The sequence below is a fragment of the Somniosus microcephalus genome, chromosome 16, assembly GCF_052327205.1.
Source record: "Somniosus microcephalus isolate GS21.2 chromosome 16, FLI_Smic_1.0, whole genome shotgun sequence".
Lineage (NCBI taxonomy): Eukaryota > Metazoa > Chordata > Chondrichthyes > Squaliformes > Somniosidae > Somniosus > Somniosus microcephalus.
The window spans coordinates 46,922,355-46,941,098 of NC_141002.1; the positions used below are offsets into that span (position 1 = coordinate 46,922,355).

Genomic DNA, 18,744 nt, shown 5'->3' on the forward strand with positions numbered 1-18,744 from the left:
GACAAGCTCAGCCTTACAAACCCAGATTTCAAAGAATTGGATGACCTGTCAAAATTAAGAATAGTCCTGGGGGAAGGAGACAGACCATATCTTGGTGCCCAATATGTAACAACATGTCACAACCTGAGGAACAGTGAGTGACTAACGAGCACACCCATAGCATATATACTCTAAAAATGTTTAAATCAATACCGAATGTACCCCAACGACTGTTTAATTTAATACTGAATGTACCCAACGAGGGTCAACGACTGTTTCAATTAATACTGTCTGTACCTAACGAAGGTCAAAATGTTTGACACCTACAGAATGTTGGAAACCTGTACTTTTTGTCTATGTAAGCTTTGGCAATATGGTTCCCTGTAAACTTTCATGCCAATAAAGCATTTGAATTTGAATTTGAAATTTGAATTGAATTTGACTGGAGGAGAGAGAGAGTGAGAGAGACTGGGGGGGAGAGAGAGAGAGAGAGATGGGGGGAGAGAGAGAGAGATTGGGGGGAAGAGAGAGAGAGACTGGGGGGAAGAGAGAGAGAGAGAGAGACTGGGGGGAAGAGAGAGAGAGAGATGGGGGAGTGAGAGAGAGAGAGACTGGGGGGAGAGAGAGACTGGGGGGGAGAAGAGAGAGAGAGAGACTGGGGAGAGAGAGAGAGAGAGAGGAAAATAACATGAGGAAAAAACTTCGAAAAATATCAAACCAAAAACACAGACAGCCAGAAAACGAGGAATTACGCCTTACTTATTGTCAGACACTAACACAATACAGAAACACACTCAGAACCAAAAAAGAGCAGTATATTAAGAATACACTCAGCTCCATTGAGGAATCCATTGATTCCAATTGTTTCTGGGACAACTGGAATACATTACACAAAAAACAACACGACGAATTGGCCATTCAAAATGGAGACACATGGGAAAACCACTTTGAAAAATTATACCAGAAAAACACACTAGGGCCAGAGCAACACCAAATATGCAAAAAACTGGAAAAGCTCGAAATGGCCATAAAAGATAACAAAACCCGCTAGACTCCATAATAACAGAAAAAGAACTATTTGAAAAACTCAAGGACCTGCGACCAGGAAAAGCTTGCAGTGCAGACGGCATATTAAGCGAGATGATTAAACACACAGACGATAAAATGAAACTGGCTATCCTAAAACTCTTCAACTTGGTTCTGAGTGTCGGTTACTTCCCTGATATCTGGAACAAAGGACTCATAATGCCCATATACAAAAGTGGGGACAAAGTCGACCCAAATAACTATCGAGGCATCTGTGTAAAACAGTAACCTGGGAAAGGTATTCTGTAGTATCATAAACAAAAGACTTATAAACTTCCTTGAGGAGCACAATGTCTTGAGTAAAAGCCAAATTGGATTCCTGCCAAACTATAGAACATCAGATCATATCTTCACCCTACAGACCCTAATTGACAAACACGTTCATCAAAACAAAAGCAAAATCTACGCATGCTTTATAGATTTCCAAAAGGCTTTCGATTCCATCTGGCACGACGGTCTATTCCTGAAACTTATCGAAAGTGGGGGTAGGGGGAAAAACATATGATGTAATTAAGTCAATGTATACAAACAACAAATGTGCAGTTAAAATTGGAGACAAACAAACAAAATACTTCCCACAGGGGCGGGGGGTGACGCAGGGCTCGCCCATCTCACCGACACTCTTTAATATTTACATAAATGAATTGGCAAAACTATTTGAACAATCTACAGCACCCGGCCTCACCCTATATGAATCCAAGGTTAAATTCCTCCTCTATGCAGATGACCTGGTTCTGCTGTCACCAACTAAGGAGGGTCTACAGCAGAACCTGGATCTGCTGGAGTCATTCTGCCAGACCTGGGCCCTGACAATAAATCCCCAAAAAACCAAAGTCCTTGTGTTCCAGCAAAGATCCAGACATCAGGGACCCAAAATAAATTTCACACTAGGAACAACCAAAATTGAACAAACCACGAACTACACATACTTGGGCTTAAAAATCAGTTCTACGGGAAATTTTCAGCTGGCTGTGAATGAACTGAAAGAGAAAGCAAGAAGGGCTTTCTATGCCATTAAAAAATCAGTCCAAATAGAAATCCCAATTAGCATTTGGCTCAAAATTTTTAAATCAGCAATTGAACCAATTGCACTCTATGACAGTGAGGTGTGGGGACTGCTAACACAACAAGAATTTGCAAAATGGGACAAACACCCAATTGAGATCCTACATGCAGAATTCTGTAAAAGTATCCTCCGGACTCAAAGGAAAACCATAAACAATGCATGCAGGGCAGAACTAGGCCAATATCCATTAATAATCACTATCCAAAAAAGAGCCACCAAATTTTGGAAACACCTAAAAATGAGCAACCCCCACTGCTATCATTACGAAGCCCTGAAATGCCAAGAGAGGACCATAAAGAAGAATACCCTCAGTCAACTAGTCCTGGGACTCAGTGAAGTAACTACTAACACTACTAACAATAACCAGCCCCAGGACAGTGACAGCGTAACACAAAGAATTCGACCCAACACAATCGTCAATAAGCAAAAGGAAAAATATCTGTCATATTGGGCAGAAACAACAAAAACCCAAAACAAACTCAATTGCTACTTGGCCCTAAACAGACAATACAACATGGCTGATTACCTGACCATGGTAAAGGATAGCAAACTGAGAAAAACCTTGACAATGTACAGACTTAGTGAACATAGCCTGGCGATCGAATAAGGTAGACACAGGCAGACCCGGCTACCAAGAGAGGACAGGATATGCTCTCACTGCAGTCAGGGAGTGGTGGAGACAGAGATGCACTTCCTCACAGCTTGTAGAAAATATCAGGGCATAAGGGAGAATTTCTATCCAAAATTCACAAAAATATGCCTGGAATTCAGAAATTTGAATGACGACCAAAAACTCCCATACCTACTAGGGGAAGAGAGAAATTGTGTAACCTTAGCAGCACACTATGTTACAGCTTGCCATAAACAGAGGGACAACCACTAAATATAAGAAAAGAGTATATACAAATTATATGAATGTATATTTATACACTCAGGGATATATCTGTTTATACACTGTATGGATAGATCTGTATTTTTGTGTTCAACCATGAATGTTTTTCGATGCTTTGGCAACATAAGATGTACCTTGTCATGCCAATAAAGCGATTTGAATTGAATTGAATTGAATTGAGATGGGGGGGAAGAGAGAGAGAGAGACTGGGGGGAGAAGAGAGAGACGTGGGGGAAGAGAGAGAGAGAGACTGCTGGATTTAGTTCGGGATTAGCCTGGAGAGAGAGGGGGGGAAGGAGCGCCTCAGGCCCGGCCCGATGGACCCCTGCGAAGGAAGGAAGGAAGAAAGCGAGCTCTCCCTCCCTCTCCCACCCCCTCACTCTTTCCCTCCCTCACCCTCTCTCTCTCCCTCCCCCCTCTCTCTGCCCCCTCTCTCACCCCTCTCTCTCTCACTGCCCCTGTCTCTCCCCCTCCCTCCCCGCTCTCTCTCCCTCCCTCTCTCTCCCTCCCTCCCTCCTTCCCGTCTCCCTCTCTCTCCCTCTCCCCCTCTCCCTCTCTCTCTCTCCCTCCCCCTGTCTCTCCCTGCTTTCCTCTCTGTCCCTCCCTCCCCTCTCCCTCCCTCCCCAGCGCGTCAGGCCCGGACACTGAGCCGAGCCCCGGGACCGAGCCGAGGGGGGGAAAGGCCGAATGCCCGGCCCGTGGCCGCAAACAGAGCCGAGCCCCAGGACCGGGCCGAGGGGGGGAAAGGGCAAGTCGCCGGCCCGCGGCCGCAAACGGAGCTGAGCCCCGGGACCAGGCCGAGGGGGGGAAAGGCCGAGTCCCCGGCCCGTGGGCGCAAACAGAGCCGAGCCCTGGGACCGGGCCGAGGGGGGTAAAGCCCAAGTTCCCGGCCGCAAACGGAGGCGAGCCCCGGGACTGGGCCGAGGGGGGGAAAGCCTGAGTCCCCGGCCACAAACGGAGCCAAGGACCGGGCCGAGTGGCCCCAACTCACCTCCCGCTAGGCTCCGTCCCGCCCCGCCAGCCTTTACCAAGACGGCGGTGATGGCTACGCTCTGCCCCGCCCCGCCAGCCTTTACCAAGATGGCGGCGATCGCGGGCTGCTGGTTTGGAATCGGGCCCAGCGGGACGGGCGGTGCCTAGCTCAGGCGTGGCTGGTGAGGAGAGGCCGAGGCTTCGAGGCCTGAGGCCTGCAGGCAGCTGATCCACCGCCGACGGGGGGAAAACCCGAGTCCCCTTTGCAAATGGATTTTTTTTTCTTTTAAAACCAACTTTTTATTTGCTGGGCATCTATATTTAAGGTGTCAATACTAATGAATCAACAATTTCCTCACCTCCATTACCATTTTTTGAGCTTGAGGCCCGGCAGGTGTTTAATGGCCGCCACTCAGCTCAGCTCAGCTCCCGCTCGGTAGTTTGAACGATTAGGCCCCACCCACAAATGCGAAGAAACGCCCCCCAATTGGTCAACCATCACGTCACTCAACGCTAATGAGCAGTAGGATTGGTCAACCGCTAATGAGCGGATTTTGTCCTTTTTTTTAACGTTTTTTGTATAGTGTCCGAACAATTTTTGTCTGACCAAAAAGTAAATACGCCTATTAGACTCCCCTAATGATAAGCTTTCTTTTGATATAACATGCGTGTAGGTACGCTCTATAACTTTTGATATAACATGCGTGTAGGTACGCTCTATAACTTTTGAGTGTATAGCGGACAGACAGACAGACAAACAGACAGACAAACAGACAAACCAACTCTTCTTTATATATATAGATAGATAGATGCATGGTAAGGAATGTAAGTGCATGGCTATCTAGAGTTTGTGAGTACTATCCGACCAACCTGTTGTGCGGTCACTGGGACATGTACTTTCAAAAGGATTTGTTTTTTCACTATAGCTTTTCATACGCTGATGGTAGCCTACAGTAGCTGTTTCGGTGAAGCGTAACTGTAATTATATTTAAATTTTCCTTCATCTGCTCGTTTATGCTTATCTTTCTTTATGAACCCTTACATAACTCTAGCTTGATTTCCCAGAGGAATGCGTTAGACATTCATATGAGTTCAATTTTGAAAGTTAAAATTGTTTCTTGTGATAGTTTCTCTCACTGTGAAATATAAGGAAAAAGAATAGGCATTATTGAACAAATCCCTCACCCCTTCATCTTAGACTATCTACTTTGCTTCCTACCATCCCCTCATTCCCATCAATATCCCTATTTTTCCCCTTTGAACTATCTGTTCAACCCTTATATTTTCCCTCATCCTTCCTCCACTGTCACTCACCTTACCCTTAACCCTCTATGTAGTCCCTCCAAGTCACACTCACATCCCCTAAAGGCGGGTGATGAGTGGCCAACGGCCTTCTTGTGTGTCTCTCTCTTTCTCTTCCCTTTTAGTTTTCCTCGGGCTTTATTTGCTTTCAAAATTCAACTTAATTTTTTTAATAACATGAAACAAATTAGAATGAGGAATTAAATTATCTATTTGTCTTTGCCGCTCTCTCGTATGTGTTAGCAATTAGGATCTCTGTCTTGCAGGTGTAAGGAATTTGCAATTACATTTTTTGTCAGCAAACGTAGGTGGATAACTAGTTGGCTTCCAAATCCCAACAGTTTTTTAAAAATTTAACAAACATCAATATGAGGTTTCCCTTTCTACCCTGCCTCTTTCTCTCCTTCACCTTAATGCACTTGCTGAAGTTTATGGAACACAAAAGTTACAAGTGTGTAACCAGAAGTCATTTCTTCTCACACATAGACAGCCTCTCTATTTAAAAAAAATTCATTTTACCTCAGTACAGCTTTTGATATTTGTCGTCTGTTTTATGAAATTATTTGAAGAAAAGCTGCTGAGCACAAAGTGCTGGTATCTATAGGAAAATGCTCCACCAATTCAGCTAATGTGTGGTACTGGTGCATATTGGAAAAGTAGGCAAACTCCATATGCTCAGAGTTCAAAATCGAGATTATGCTCACAGAGTCACAGCCGAGCACAACAATATCAAGTCCAAGTCCAGGTTTTAGGGAGAGGCTGGCGGCTTCAAGTAAAAACTTAAATGATGAAATTAGAAGACACAAAAGACAATTTAGTGGATAAATGTATTGTGAAATATGTAATTTTTGACCTTTTTTAGTTTTGTTTAAACCCTTATTTTGGACATTAGAAATCTGTTACTGAGATTTAAAAGAAATTTTGAGAGCATGTTGAATAATTGAAGCATTGTCAGACAGAGAGCATGTTGGGTTGCTTTCAGCACTGTGGGGGTGGTAAGAGTTATACCAAACAATACGCCGCATATTCTTAGGGGTTTCACAATTCGTTGAGACCTGGATAGTATTTACTAAGGGGAACTGGGGAGAGGGTGTCATCTGCCAAACATGCCTCAGATGATTGGTATCTGAAGGACAATAAGTTACTTTTGGCTGTAGGTTACTGTCCAATATCAGCAATCTTACAATTCTGTTTTCATTTGCCCATCAAAATATCATTGCTGAAATTTGCTTATCTAAACCAGGTGCTACATTCTCTTGATAGGTAACTTTAGAGAACAGTGCTGCACTCTCTTAATTGTTCATCACCTCTCAGCTGATTGTTGTTTAACAAGATAGAGATCTACCATTGACCAACTCTTCTGATGACCGGAAATCACTTAAAGTACCAGAAAGCACCTTTTCCCATCATTTAATTTACATACAAGAGGTCTTTTATTGTTTATTTGACAAAAATACCAAGTGTAAGATTCGGCTGTGTGACCCAACCAAATAGAATGGTTTCAAACAGAAAGTTGATTTCTTGGACCGTCGCTGACCAAAAAGACAGCTTATACCAAGAAACAACAGCTTAAATTTGTATAACACACCTTGGGTAGAAGAATGTCTTGGGGCACTTTACAACATTGAGCAGGAAGTGAAGCAGAGATGAGGGAAGAGAGACTAAAGGAATGGAGAAGAGGTTTTTTAAGAAGGCTTTTGAAGACAGAGACAGAGATAGCAAAGCAAAGTGTTTTTGGAAGAGAATTCCAGATGGCAAGGCATATTGGCTCAAAGAACAGTCTTTGATGGTGGAGGAGAGGGAGCAGTGAACAAGCAGTGATCCAGTAAGAGAAATTACATGACTGGGTATCTCTAAAATAGTATGCAGTGAGGCTATGGGGGGGACATTCAAGATGGCGATGCAGTACAGTTATGCGCCATTCCCTGAATGAGAGAATGGCCTGTGATCGTGCCTCTTCCACTTTAACTGTGTGGTAGTAATTGCATGCTAAGGCTTCCATGTGTGAGGGAACTGAAATAACATGCACCATTGAATCTGAATCACTACCTTGTTGATGATTTATTTGTCCACTGAAGTTAGTTCAGTTAATTAATACCGCTGACTCAGCAGCTCCTGCAAGGCAGCATCCAATGTTAATGGTTGTTCCTGCTGAAGTTATTTGAACTCCCTTGCCCATTTGGGTTTGGTGAATTGTTTAAAAATCCTTTATCACATCCACATTAAGTGTTTAAAAAAATCATCCCCAAAATACTCATGAGAAAGAGTGAACTAAATAAAAAAGATGTTTTATGGTAATCCATTGTAACAGTTTGATTTTTTTTTAAAAGCCTCTGAAAGTGAACTTCTTTTAGTTTGGATAAGTATACGAATAAATTTCAAAGAGTGATGGTCTTCGTCATGAAGCAATCTTTGACCTAATTAATTTCTGAATACAAGCACTGGGCACCAACAAAGAAAGGCCAGCCAATTCTCATTGATATATATAATAAAGTGGTCGATCTGTCTGTCTGTCCTTCCGTCTGTCTGTCTGTCTGTCCGGCTATACACTCTAAAGTTATAGAGCGTACCTACACGTGCGTTACATCAAAAGAAAGCTTACGATTCCAGAACGGTCATAAGCATATTTACGTTTCGGCGAGACAAAAATTCCGCCCGCGGTATCCAAAAAACTTTCAAAATTCCACTCATTATCCGCTCATTAGCATAGAGTGACATTAAGGTCGACCAATCGTAACGGTCGAGCAACCCGACGGTCGACCAATCGCTGCGTGGCGGGGGCGGGTTCGTCGTGCGTGCGGGCCCTCCTAGAGTCGAGTGACAGGATGATTGACCAATCCTACACTTCGGTGACATGACGGTCGACCAATCAGTGCGTGTGTGGGCGGGCCTAATCATTTTGAACCGAGGTGAGTGTCAGCCATCTTGATTCGTAAGTTGATTTTTTTTTTCCCACTTTCTGTACGTGTGGAGGGGATTTTATGCAGCACAAATTCAGTACTTAGGAGCCCAACTAGCTCATTATATTATTTGCGTGTAATAAATGAGTCCAGTATGTCAATTTTTTTCTCGCGGTCTGATGCCTGCAGGCCTCAGGCCTCAAGCCTTGAAGCCTGGGCATCTGCTTGCCAGCATATCTTCTAACTTTATATCTTCTTTCCTTAAAAAAAAATTCAGCTTTTGTAGTTAGGAGGGATTCTTTTTTAAAAAAATACAAATTTCCGATGTTGTACTTTGTAGCTCCTTTTTTTAAAAATAAATAAATTTTGCAGTTTTTTATTTAAAAAAAAGAAATTTTGCCTGCTTCCAACCGACATGACAAAATGGCCTCCGGCTTCTTCACCCGCCCTGAAGGCTGGCCGACAGCTTTTTTTTCTTTACCCCCCCCGCCCCGCCCCCATTCCCGTTGCTCGCACGTCCACTGACTCAGGCCGGGAGCATGGGGTCTCCTGGGCGGTTGCACCCGCAGCGCGATATCACGAGCGGCGCCGGAGGGGGAGGGCCGGAAAGACTGAGGGGTGGGTGGGAGAGGAAGGGAGGGAAGGAGTGAGGGGTGGGAGAGGGAGGAAGGGAGAAAGTGAAAGGGAGGGAGTGAGAGCAGGGAGGAGGGGAGAGGGGGAGGGAGGGAGAAAATGAAAGGGAGGCAGTGAGAGGAGGGAGGAGAGGAGGAGGGAGGAGAGGAGGGGGGAGAGGGGGAGGAGAGGAGGAGGGAGGAGAGGAGGGGGGAGAGGGGGAGAGAGGGGGGGGGAGAGAGGAGGAGGGGAGAGAGGGGGAGGGAGGAGAGAGGAGGAGGGAGGACATCAATGCCTGAGCTCAGACGTTTAGCTAAGCGCAGAGAGACAGAGACTAACCTCAGATGGTGTCCACCGGGGCTGCGCAGAGTCTCCGTCTCCTCACACAACACACACCCTCCCCCTCCTCTCTCCCCTCCCCCTCCTCTCTCCCCTCCCCCTCCTCTCTCCCCTCCCCCTCCTCTCTCCCCTCCCCCCCCTCTCTCCCCTCCCCTCCTCTCTCCCCTCCCCCTCCTCTCTCCCCTCCCACCCCCTCCTCCCCCTTCCTCTTCCTCTCTCTTCCCCCCAGTCGCTCTCTCTCTCTCTCTTCCAACAACAACATGCCCTCGAAAAAGCCTCGGCACCGCCGGGCACTCCAGCTAGTTGAATATATAAGTGGATTGTGTCAGCTATGTGTATTGGCCAACTCACAAAGGCGACGACATTCCTTTAAAGATACAGTCAACTGATACCATCTTTAAAGCGAAATTATTGTATCTCACGTCAAATAAAATATAATATAGAAATCTGCTGCTTGTCACGTAGAACTTTCCCCCCAAAACAAAAAGCCAGTGCTGATAACATGCCATTTACCTTGGGGTGCTGTGTCACTTTCATCCTTACTAGCGTTTTATTCAGGTTTTGCAACCGCAACCACATTGAATTGGTTTGCTGCATAAAAGTGGGAAAAGGCAAAGGAAAAGATATGGAACTATATTATATAAAGAATAATTGCAAGCTGAAGACAGTAATTCCATCTGACATTTTTTTAAATTTATTGTCAGGATGTTTGCCCTTCTTGTTGCTCTGAGAAGATGGACCTTTTACTTGAACAGCTGCAGTCCTTGTGCTGTTAGTGCTCCTATAATGGTATAAGGTAGAGAATTCCAGGATATTTACCCAGTGACAATGAAGGAACAGCAATATATGTCCACATCAGGATGGTGTATAACTTGCAGGGGAACTTGGAGATGATGTGTTCCCACAACATTGCTGTTCTTCTCTGTGGTGAAGGTCACAGGGGAGGGTGGTGCTGCCGGAGTAACCTGTCGGTGCAGTGCATCCTGTAGATTGTACATACTGCAGTCACAATGCACTATTGATGGAGGGAATGTATATTGAGTCCAGTGAGGAGGGGGTTGGGGGAAATTAAGTAAACTGCTCTATCCTGGATGGTGCTATGCTTCTTAAATGTTGTTGCAGGGTCATTCATCCTGGCAAGTCACTCCTGACTTGAGCCTTGTAGATGCTGGAGAGATTTTGAGAGCTCAGGAAGTGAGCCATGTCGCAGAGTACCCATCGTCTGTCCTACTCTTGTATCCCCATTGTTGAATGGCTGGTCCAGTTAAGTTTCTGATCAGTCATGACCAATGTTCCCTGTAAGCTGCGCAGCCGTGCAGCGCTTCAGAGCACCCACGCAGCCAGCTTGCTGGCTTTTCAGTGAAAAAACCACGCATGTGCGGTATTTTGAAGGGGCCGCGCAGGGCCAAAAAAAGTTACAGGGAACATTGGTTGTGACCGAAAGATGTTAATAGTATGGGATTCAGTGATGGTGGTGTGGTAGAAGGTCAAAGGGAGGTTGTAAGGACCTTCTCTTGTTGAAGATGGTGATTACCTGCCAATACTGTGACTAGAATGTTACCTGCCACTTGTCAGCTCAAGCCTGGATGTTATTTAGGTCTGCTGTAGGCTGGCATGGGTTGCTTCATTATCGGAAGAGTTGTAAATGGAGCTGGGCATTGTGGAATCGTTATCAAACGGTTCCATTCCCAACCTTATGATGGCACGAAGATTATTGATGAAGCAGCTAAAGATGGTTGGCTTAAGGGCACTTCCCTGAGAAAATCCTGCATGATGTGCTGGGGATGCAATTAGTGGCCTCCAACAGCCACAACCATTTTCATTTGCGTCACTTATGACTCCAGCCACTGGATGGTTTTCCCTTTCACCCCTTTCTGATTTGCTAGAGTTCCTTGGTATCATAGTCAGTGATTTTCACCTTGATGTCAAGAGCAGCTACTCTCACCTCTCTTCTGATGACATGATAAACTAATTATTGTTGGCTAACTGTTCTACCTTGTTTATTGCAATTTTTTTTCTGTATTTTGTCCTGCCATGCTTACCATGTCAGTCTATATTTTAATACTCATTGCCGACCTCTGTTGTTTGATGCATGACATTACACATCTTATCTGTGAAAGGAATCACCTTGGCCGACTTGCTTGATAAGAAGAAGGGAAAGTTTGCTTGGTTTAGTCACTCCGGTGAAACTCATGGTAATGATAACACACTGACATTTTTGACTGGTGTTTCCATGATGTGTCTGTCGGTCTGTAATGTGTTCTGATTGTTAAAAAGTGGACTTGGTGCATGTGGTTGTTCAGTGTTTGTTGATACCTTTTTTTCATTTATGAAAAAGTTTTACTTGCTAAGTTTGCGCAATTCTTTAATATACTGTAATTTTTACATTATAGTGACAAGATGCATGAATTACAATGTTAAAATACACATGCTCATTCATAACACCATTTCTGCTACTGTATATACCTCATTCTCATTTAAAGACTTGCAGTTAAAGCACCCCTTCCTCACCACAGATCTATTACATTATTTCTGTATGTGCCCATCCTCATTATCAGTCTTTAAATTCTAGCACTATTTCTATTATACATCCCATTCTTAGTATAGGTCCATTTTTAGTTATAATATTATCTCTGTTTTAAAGCCAGTGGACTACAATGTTATGTTGTGAGACATTTCTCTACAATGCACAGAGCTGCTGCAACATGTTTAAGGCTATGTTATCCAAATATGAATTTTCCAGGTCTTTCTGTTCTCTCAGGATCTAGCAGGATCAAATTTAACACATCTGTCATTGATATTATGTTTGACAGCATCATATTGTTATGCCACCTGCACAGAACAATGGGCTGGATTTTAACACCCAAAAATGGGTGAGTTGGGGTTGTGTCAGAGGTTAAAATTTTAAAAATCTCACACCCAACTCCAACTCACCCACTTCTGGGTTTAACGGAGGCGGGACAAGGAGCGGGTGTACACACACACGCTATTTAAATATTTGAATGAGGCTGGCAGGCTCTGATTTCACCTGTTTTACAGGTTTAACTGTGGCTTTCCGGGTTTCCCAGGCCTCGAGAAACCCGACAGCTCAAGGGAGGTGAGGACAGCTTCAGAGAGAAGGAATGTGCCTTTACAGCACTCTTTGTGGGCCAGAAGGAGCAGGATTGCTTCCCCCCCCCGCCACCCCCATAAAAAGACCCCTGAGGCCGGGGATTGGACCCCCTTGCGATCGGACACCCCCGGGATTGGAACTACCTGGTCCTGCGGCCCGCTCCGGAGTGCTCCCCACCTGACCGGAAGCCAAGCCTGTCAATCAGGCTGACTAGCGGGCGGGGAAGCTGTCAAGGCCAAAAGACGCACACTGTGGAGTTAAAACTCCACAGCATGCAGGGAAACCCGGGGTTACGGGTTTCCCGCCCGAATCACTACGGCCCCCCACCTACATAACCCGCCCCTGTTAATATCCAGGCTAATGTGTACACACACACGCACAGCCATGTTCCTTAAGATTATTTCATAACAAGCATGCTGTGTTCATTGTACATTTTCAGGTAGATTCTTTGGAAGTTTCAATAGAAATTTTTCTTAAGCGAGGAGGAGATATATGTGCATTTTATTTCCATTTACAAGAGGAACCAATGTTCAGAATTAGCTAAAGCTATTAACTAAAGATAACTCTTGAGGATTTATTATTTTGCAGGTACTAATTTTTTATATTATATGATTTATAAATTCTGGCAAAGCCAGCATTTACTGCCCATCCCTAGTTGCCCTGAAAAGGTGCTGGTGGGCCGCCTTTTTGATCCTCTGCAGTTTGTGTGGTACTCTTTGTAGATATAACCGAATGACTTGCAGTTAAGAGTCAAGCACTTTAATGTGGGACTGGAGTCACATAACCATGACGCTACTGTACCCTATGTGCTGAAAGCCTTTATTTTTGATTTATCTGTCAAAATGCTTTTGAAAGCAATGATCATGACTAATTTGAATGCTATTTCAAATGGCATTTGAAGCATCTATAATTGATATATCTGAATGAGTGCCTTGCTGCTAGAAATGGCCTTGACTTGTTAGCTCTTATCCAGCAATCCACCATTTGCACTTCTGTACCAAATTGTTACCATTATTTTTCTCTCTACAATTTTACACTTGCTCATTTGTTTTGATAGTTAAAACATAAAGTGACTTTGAGCTAAAATTTGTGTAATTACTTATAATAAAACCATTTTATTTCAATGTAGATTCTGTTTGAATGGAGAATAAGTTTAAATTCCTTTTTAAAGCAATGTGACTTTTAAAAATAATGAATTGTGCGCATATATTTTTTTTGTATTTATCAAGCTGAGAGGTGTCAGTCTGACGAATAGAACATTTTTCCACTTTTGACAACCTACTGTCCGCACTGAGCACTCACAGGTCACACATATCATAGAGTCAGGGTAATGCTCCTTCTCCACCATCCAATCAAACACAACCCAAACAAGCACTCCCAAATCAGTTATAGTATGCATAAATAGAGAGTAAAGTGCCCTCTGAACCAATCGTGGTTCCTCTCTTTGTATGTAAACTAATAAACATTAAACAAATAAACCGTAACTAAAAGTCTAATAACCTTTTAAATAAAACATGACAAATCAAATTAAATTAAAATTTGGTCACTCAAACCAATTATGCACTCCAGCCCCCGCGGCGCCCACCGGTCACGAAAGCCAATCGTGGTTTAATCCCACTCTTCAAAAACAAGATTTGAAACAGCTGTCATACAATACTTAAGTAGGTTGGCTGAAAAAGTTGTTTAATGCCAAGTATTCAAGTTTGACAGCAGCACCCAGCAAACCTCATATTAGAATTGATTTTTTTTAAGTTACAGCAAGGTTTAATAATCTGAATCCCAGAATTTTGTTGTCTCTCAATTCTACCATTTCTTCTCATTGAAATTTGAAAGTCTGAGAGGGATAAAGGTTTACTCTACTGATGATGGTGTTAGCAAAGAAAATATAGGTTAAAAGTTCATCTTAACAGTAATAATGGGCAATTGCTTAACAAGCTCATATGACATTTCTCTTTGCTATTTTAATAGAGGGGTTAACCCATTTAAAATATCATCTGAATTTGTCAATGAGATTATTTTCTTGTAATCATTTTCATTAAGCTAATTATAAACCTGCTTAATCCTCAATTAGATTTCGGTCTGTAATTTACTCACCTGACTTACTACTTGTAATTCACTTAGAGGTATCCATTACATATTTAGCTTGAAGGTTGGCAGGATTATGGTTTTGCTGGGAAGTGATATTTGTTTGTATAAAATAAAATTGCTCTACATATCTGATTATTATCTGTTTTGTGATCTGTACTGGAACAGTCAATGCTCAATAATTCAAACATGGATGCCACTCAGCATTTGGTCACACATCAACAGATGTATTGATTTTGATTATTTTTCTGATGAATTAATACTTGTGCATTAATCTAGTTTCTGGTTTTTTTTCTTTTCATCTTTTGATCTCTGTAGTGAGCATGCCCACTAGTGAAACTGAATCTGTGAACAACGAGAATGTGGCTGGTGCAGAATTGGAAGATTTAAACTGCTGCGCTAGAGTTGGGTAAGTCTTTTATCTGTAGTATGTAATGCTGCAGGTTTATCAAGGGCCAGGAAATACAGCTAACACAACAATAACAGTAACCCAAATCTAGAACAAGTTCAATATCCCTTGAATACTAAACTGCTTTTGCATCCATGATGAGAGCGTTTACCACAGTAATTAATTGTGCAATAGACTTTTGAGATGTGATTATTAATCATACACTGTGCGGCTTCAACAACTCACATTCCCTGTACTTAACTTTCCAAATTATTCTGAAATGAATATATTATGCAACAACTACCTTGCTGTTTAGCTTAAATATAAATATTCCTTACTTAACCAATACTTTTCCTCCCCCACAATATTAAAAGAATTCAACAGGGACTAGTGGTGGAGTGGATTATTATATTGAGATTTTGACTCTTGGTGCCCTTGGTTTAAATGCAGGTCAGTCTAAGATGATAGTTTTCATTCTAAGTGGTCTCAATCCAGTTTCTACCGAACACAACCCCATGGCATAAAAGGACCTCAATATGTCGCAAGATTGGCAACTTCTTGTATAACTGGGATGATAGTGTAAAATTTCATATAAATATAAATGGGTCTGTTTGTGAGGTTGAGCACTTTGTTGGACTGAAGTGGGGAGGGTTTTACACTACGTCGGACTTCTGTTGTACCATACCTGGGAATAGATCACAGCACCGACGCTGGCTGCCAAAAATATTCCATTCCCCAGATCTCTCTCGCCTCTCTCTCACATCTTTGTTTTCAAACTGGCTAAAAAAAACTCTGCACAGGTAAATTAAAGTTTATTGCAACTTCTACTCCTGTTTGTAATTTAATGTGTAAATTTACATCTTCATCTCCAGAGATTGTTGATGAATAGAAATGCCATAAATTAGTGATTGTTGAGATTCTTAAGATAGTGTTTCAGTTTAGGATGCAAAGTTACAATGTGTCTTGTAGAGGGACTTGTATCAATAATAACTTAAGAAATAAAGGGGTACATTTTCCTGTTCCTGAATCTGGGGCTATTAGGTCACCCAGTGAACACAGAAAAAAGAAGGTAAAGAGGAGCACCTGATTTTCTGTCCGTTGAAATTAATGGACAGAAATTGGATGGGCTCTGTGAGGGGCTTGTGCTTCTCCCTATCCAATTTTCCTGTATTTGCTACGCCCAGGTGATCCAATAGCACCAGGTGCAGGATCAGGAAACTCAGCCCTATAATACCATTTTGTTAATTAACCAGACTTTAAAAATAATGGTTTGACAGATTGGTCTCTTTAATGAATGTGCTCCATTTTGACTCCCAGGTGAGAACGTGGCAAAGTGAGCAACAACAGCAGGCAGACTCGGCCAAATTTAATGTCCAGACCTCATCAGCATGCCGCTTAACGACTTCCTGACTTAAACTGCCTAGCCGTTAAAATCAGGAGGTAGGAGGTCACCACTGTTCCGGCAGGTTTTGCTCCCCACTCAGGCTTCAGGTTTAAATGGCAGATTGGGCCCCGATGACATCATTAGAGCCCAATCTGCATATTTAAAGAGGACCCCGACAGCAGTTGACCAGATCAGGGTGGCAAAAGAGTGGGTGAGTCCCCCACTCCATTTTAACTACTCCCCACCCCCCACCCCCCCCAACTGGTTTCCGCCAGGCGGTTGGGAGGGGGGGCAGTTAAAATTGAGCCCAAGTACTATTGTATGAAATGCCAGAGCAATCTTTTGACTGCTAGAAGGAAAGGTGACCTAGAATCAGCAGCTTAACTTGGGGAAATGTTTCAAGGGACAAAGTGAGCAGCTAGTGGTGGTCTACATAAAAATCAAACTGCCAAAATCCTGGTAATTACTCTTATTATTATACAAATGCTTAAGACTATTGTATGAAATTCCTTCATCTGCCATTTTAAATTATCTATTTAAAAATAAACAGATTAATGCCTCAACTAAAATAGATTACAGAGGATATTTGTTAAGCGTTTGTATGATAATTTCACATACTGTAATTTCTAGACTTAAATGTATTACAGTGTCAACCTACAACAGCACCATAGAATGGAAAAGAAAGTTTTCACTACTTCTTCCAAACATAGTTTACTGTGGTTTTCTGTTATTTTCCCTAACTAAATCTGTCTTATGCTATTCCAATGCTCTCCTGGTCAGCCTCCCATCTTCCAGCCTCTGTAAACTTGAGCTCATCCAAAACTCACTGGCTGTATCCTGACTTGCACCAAGTCCTATTCACCCATAACCCCTGTGCTCGCTGACCTAGATTGGCTCCCAGTCAAACAACACCTTGATTTTAAAATTCTCATTCTTGTGTTCAAATCCCTTCATGATCTTGCCCATCCCTATCTCTGTAACCTTCTCCAGCTCTACAACCCTCCGAGAACTGGCCAATATTTATCCCTCAAACAACATCACTAAAACAGATTATCTGGTCATTATCACATTGCTGTTTGTGGGAGCTTGCTGTGCACAAATTGGCTGCAGCGTTTCCTATATTACAACAGTGACTACACTTCAAAAGTACTTCATTGGCTGTAAAGGACGTTCGGTGGTCGTGAAAGGTGCTATAGAAATGCAATACAAGACTTTCTTTTAACACTGCGCTCTTCCAATTCTAGCCTCTTGAGGATCCCAGATTTCTTTCATCCTCCATTGATGTCCATGCCTTCAGCTGTCTAGGCCCTAAGCTCTGGAATTCCCTCCCTAAATGTCCCCATCTCTCTCTCCTTTTAAGATGCTCCTTAAAACCTACCTGTTTGATCAAGCATTTGGTCACCTGTCATAATATCTCCTTAGGTGGCTCGGTGTCAAATTTTGTCTGATGACGTTCCTGTGAAGCGCCTTGGAATGTTTTGCCACGTTAAAAATGCTATATAAATGCAAGTTGTTGTTGTTATGTCACTCGAGGCCCCCCCCCCCCCCCGACCATTATGCACTGCAGAGCTAGTGATGAGGAAAAAAAATTCCCCGCCCCACGCACACACAGCAATGGATATGTAGTGCAGATGCCCATAGAAAGTAAGTAATGCTGTGTCAGTTAACTTCCTCAAAAAACATTGGACAAATTCCTAGCTACAAACATGATTGAAGGTTATTGGGATAAGTATAGACAGAGATAATTAAATAGTGCATGAAACACAATGATTCCTTGCTGCTACAAGAATGACTAGCTGTGAAAACCAGCCAGATATGTAACAGTGGATAGTCAATTTGGGGTCAGGGAGAAATTTTGCTGTCTTTTCTCATGAGATTAAACAAAATGGGATAGAGTCCATGATAGTATCGATAATACATAAAATGCGGAAAGAAGAGACTTGATGGGCTGAATGATTCTTTCTTATTCCATCGTTTATATTCTCAGCACTTAAACCAAAGACAGCAGTGACTAAGATGAAGGCTGCTGGCAGCAGGGCTAGTTGAGATGCTCCTTGCTATGCTTTGTCCAGGGTTTTGCTTGCACCTACTATTCTTCAGTGAGAAAAGTAGTAAAACAAAACGTTTTAAAAGCATGCATGAGTGTGGCATGGTTCTGAATTCATTTTTATTAATAAAATCTTTTTTACTGTGACATTTCCAAATGCTGGAGATGCTCCATCTCAGTACATGCGAGTGAAACTGTCACACATCCACAGGCCAGAAGGCCTTAGCTAATCAGTCTGGTGGCAGCAATTTTTTTAGCTACTGCTTTCACTGATCTGTGGTGAAATAGCCCTGAGATATAAACAGAACACTTTTACCATCAAACGAGTGAGAATTGCAATTGTATCAAGTCACTTCTGAACGTGGATTTGTAGTATAAAAGGAAGTCAGACTATGCAGTCCTTTTTCAATAATTTAGTTTTTCTTTGTTGTGGAGAATGTAAGCTGATACAGTGATCAAACTCAATGATAAAGGGCAAATTTGGTGAAGTCATGCTGTGTGATATTAGCATCCCTTTAAGTATGCAGTAATTAGACCGTAAAATATGGATTTATTTGGAATAGGATCCTAACAGAATTAA

General features: G+C 42.7%; 1 protein-coding gene across 1 annotated transcript in view; it reads left to right on the forward strand.

The window, feature by feature from the left end:
* LOC147106123 (voltage-dependent L-type calcium channel subunit alpha-1C-like) overlaps positions 1-18,744 on the forward strand; it is a 531,473-nt gene that overhangs the window by 216,108 nt on the left and 296,621 nt on the right. The window contains exon 7 of the mRNA XM_086008919.1: positions 14,664-14,754. Coding sequence (XP_085865045.1) covers positions 14,664-14,754 — 91 coding nt within the window. The remainder of the gene's footprint in view (positions 1-14,663; positions 14,755-18,744) is intronic.